Source organism: Astyanax mexicanus, chromosome 22 (genome assembly GCF_023375975.1).
Source record: "Astyanax mexicanus isolate ESR-SI-001 chromosome 22, AstMex3_surface, whole genome shotgun sequence".
Classification (NCBI taxonomy): domain Eukaryota; kingdom Metazoa; phylum Chordata; class Actinopteri; order Characiformes; family Acestrorhamphidae; genus Astyanax; species Astyanax mexicanus.
The window spans coordinates 4204891-4208446 of NC_064429.1; the positions used below are offsets into that span (position 1 = coordinate 4204891).

At 39.1% G+C, this 3556-nt stretch overlaps 1 protein-coding gene across 1 annotated transcript; it reads left to right on the forward strand.

Annotated features, from left to right (window-relative positions):
• Positions 1-1307: 1307 nt before the first annotated feature.
• LOC103035398 (C3a anaphylatoxin chemotactic receptor-like) lies at positions 1308-2996 on the forward strand. The gene has a single exon (XM_007241315.3). The coding sequence runs from the start codon at positions 1483-1485 to the stop codon at positions 2539-2541; it is 1059 nt and encodes a 352-aa protein (XP_007241377.3). The 5' UTR covers positions 1308-1482; the 3' UTR covers positions 2542-2996.
• Positions 2997-3556: the final 560 nt, after the last annotated feature.

Consider the following 3556-nt stretch of genomic DNA (forward strand, 5'->3'; position numbering starts at 1 on the left):
CTGGCAGGATGTGTGGTTTACTATATATATATATATATATATGAACTGTGAAAATTTCTCATAACCAGGATATTGATGTCACAGACTTAGACAGACTAATATACACAGTTTCTTTTAGATGATAAGCAACAGACGCATCAACTCGACAGCATCATCCTGGCAAAGCAACTGACAGGTAGGTCATTTTTAATTCAATATAAACCAGACAGATTTTTTTTAAGCTACCAAATTTTAACACAACAGAAGATTATCAGATAGATTACTTTCAAAAATTCCTTTGAGTATTTTTGAACATTTTTTTTTACATACATATAAAATACAGGAGTCAAATATCTTGAGTGTAAAACACCAATTGTATCCCTCCTCTGTTTTCCATTATTTACAGCTCATGATACTAGTTTTTATTATCATGCAGACTGTCTTCTAGTTTAGCAGGCGCAAGTTAGTGATGCTAAACTAGCCTTTAGCTCATGTGTTTTAAGTGGTAAACCAACAGTCAGTATGTGTGTGAGAAGATGTAGTAACTGATACTAAAGCCCTATCCGGACACACTTAGTTTCTCAGGGGGTCCTGGGGTAATTTTGTCATTTATGGGGGTCCTCTGTGATTTTATTCCCATGCAGAATGACCATGTACGTGTTTTTCTCAGACGTCCTCTGAGAAAAATACAGGCTGAATTATCTACTGTTTTTCGCTAAACTCCGTGGTCCTCCAGTAATTTTAGTCCTGTACAGACGCACATATCCTCACGTTTAATAAAATAGCTGTTTGTCCACTGCCACGCACCATAATTACACTTTTGGCATGTGTTTCCACGGAGATACATGTAAATACAATAGCGAGTGGAAATGGAGGAGCTACTGAATATGATGTCGCGCGACTGAGAAAGCCAAAAATTTTACCAAATTGAAAACCTCTGGAATATAATCAAGAGGAAGATGGATGATCACAAGCCATCAAACCAAACTGAACTGCTTGAATTTTTGCACCAGGAGTGACATAAAGTTATCCAAAAGCAGTGTGTAAGACTGGTGGAGGAGAACATGATGGCAAGATGCATGAAAACTGAGATTAAAAACCAGGGTTATTCCACCAAATATTGATATCTGAACCGTTAAAACTTTATGAATATGAATATGAGCTTGTTTTCTTTGTATTATTTGAGGTCTGTATATATTCCAGAGCTTTATATACATTTGTGTTGCATCACAGAAAATATGTGGGTTTTTTATTAGTTCCCACATGAGGAAAAGGGAAATTAACTAATTACTACTAAAATGTGGTCACAAGACATGACTACAATATCAGAGAAATAAAAGCAAAGTTTAATTCAAATAAAAGTATAATAGAAGTATAAAAAAACTAAAGAAAAACTGCCCTTTCCAGGATGCTGCCACCACCATGCTTCACAGTAAAGACAGAATTTCAGATATAAAACCCAGTGCTTTGTTTCCTCCAGACAAGATAAAATTACTTTAGGAAATGAGGTCAGTCAATCTGAAAAAGGTTTGTGTCCAAACACTTAACTGGTACTGTATTTACAAGCAGAAATACACATTTTCTATTTGTGATGTCTTTGCAGGATCACAAAGCATCATGACTTCAACCCCAGTGAGAGAAACACAATATCCTGTCTCTGAAAACTACACCACTCCAAATATGGCTCCAGCAGATGGCAATAATATTCTATTTGTTTTGTTTGCTGTGAGCAATTTTATAATCTTCATCCTGGGTGTTGTTGGAAATGCTGTGGTGATCTGGATCGCTGGGTTTAAGCTGAAGAGGTCAGTCAACACCACCTGGTACCTGAGTCTGGCCATATCTGACCTGATGCTGTGCTTTTTCCTGCCCTTTGGAGTCATGGATATGGTCATAAATGAATGGGCCTTCGGTTTCTTCATGTGCAAGTTCTGGTCCTTCTTCATGTCGCTCAACATGTTCAGCAGTGTCTTCCTCCTGGTCATCATCAGTGTGGACCGCTGTGTGGTCGTGGTGTTTCCTGTGTGGGCGCAGAACAAACGCACCATCAGAAAGGCCTCGGTGGTGGTCGTGGTCATGTGGATGACTGCAGGATTGCTCAGCACACCAGCGGCTGTTTTCCATGATGTTCTGAGTGACGACCACAACCATTCAAAGTTTTGTTTCTACAGTTACATGATTGATCAAAACCACTTTGCTGAAGTGGCAGGCGAGTTCATTTTTGGATTTGTGGTTCCCATCCTGATCGTCGTCATCTGTTATGTTCTCATCATACAAAAGCTGAAGACCAACCAATCTGCAAGGTTCAAAAAGCCCTTTAAGATCATGACAATGCTGATCACGGTTTTCTTGATCTGCTGGCTGCCTTATCACACTGTTGCTTTGATGGACCTCAACTATGAGAAATATGAGAGTTTCCTCCCAACTGGATATGTGTTTGTGATTATTCTTGCCAGCGCTAACAGCTGTCTGAACCCATACCTTTATGCTTTTATGGGGCAAGATTTTAAAAGGCAATGTTTTGCACTTCTGTCAAAGATTGAGAACGCAATTGATGTCTGAGGGACAGCTCTGACCTTCTTATTGGGTATTTTTTTCAGCAGATGTACCTCATGTAAAGCCTTTTATTATTAATGTATTTTTCGCACTATAATGCGCACTGTAGTATGAGGCTCCCCAACAAAGAACGTCTTTTTTTGTCCATTTTCATACATAAGGCGCATTTTAAGCGACACTAGTAAGGAACAGGGGTTTCACCATGTTTTCATACTATTTCAGCAGGTCTTGCTGTTGGGCGGTGTTGGTGGGGCTGGTAAAGGGTAAAGCTAATAAACAAAACTGTCATTCCCAAAATAAAATATTAAAGGCTGGAGCATTAGCATTAGCAGCTAACCGGACAGCGCTACACTGAGGAACCCTGAGTGTTCCGGTACGCCAGGGTGATATTAGCTAGCGGTTTGTCCCACATAGCTTGTTTTAACATGGTAAACACGCAGACTACAGTCTGATATACTCACCTCTGAATGGCAAAAGCGCTAGTGTTTCAGTTAGAAGCTCCTTACAACCTGGCTGGTTAATTTTTGGGAAAATTAAAGGGTTTTAGGTGCGCCTTATAGTGCAAAAAATTGGTTATCTTTAAATGTACAGATCATTGTGTTCTAAAAATGAGATTTAGTTTAATACATCAAAAACAGTGGAGCTAGTTATGGATAACAGGATGAAAGAGATCATTATAAAATATATTATGATTAAAACACAGGTTCCAGAGCAGTCAAAATTTTTTTTTTGTTTTGGGAATTTACATTAGGGGCTTTTTAAAGTGCAGCATTAACTCTGCTCAGATCAGTGCCAGTGCTTCGCCCATGTGGATGAAGTTCATTTGTATCTCACTCAGAGCACTTCATACATTACCATTTACAGACCCGTTGTCCCAGATCACTCCATACACCCTGCACTGCCCCTCACAGTGTACTCTCTAGTGATGTCAACGACGTCCAGTGCTATAGAGAACAGAGAGACATACAAGAAACATGGTTTTAAGTTGCATTAAATCAATTGTTTAAAGTGTCAGTCCGGA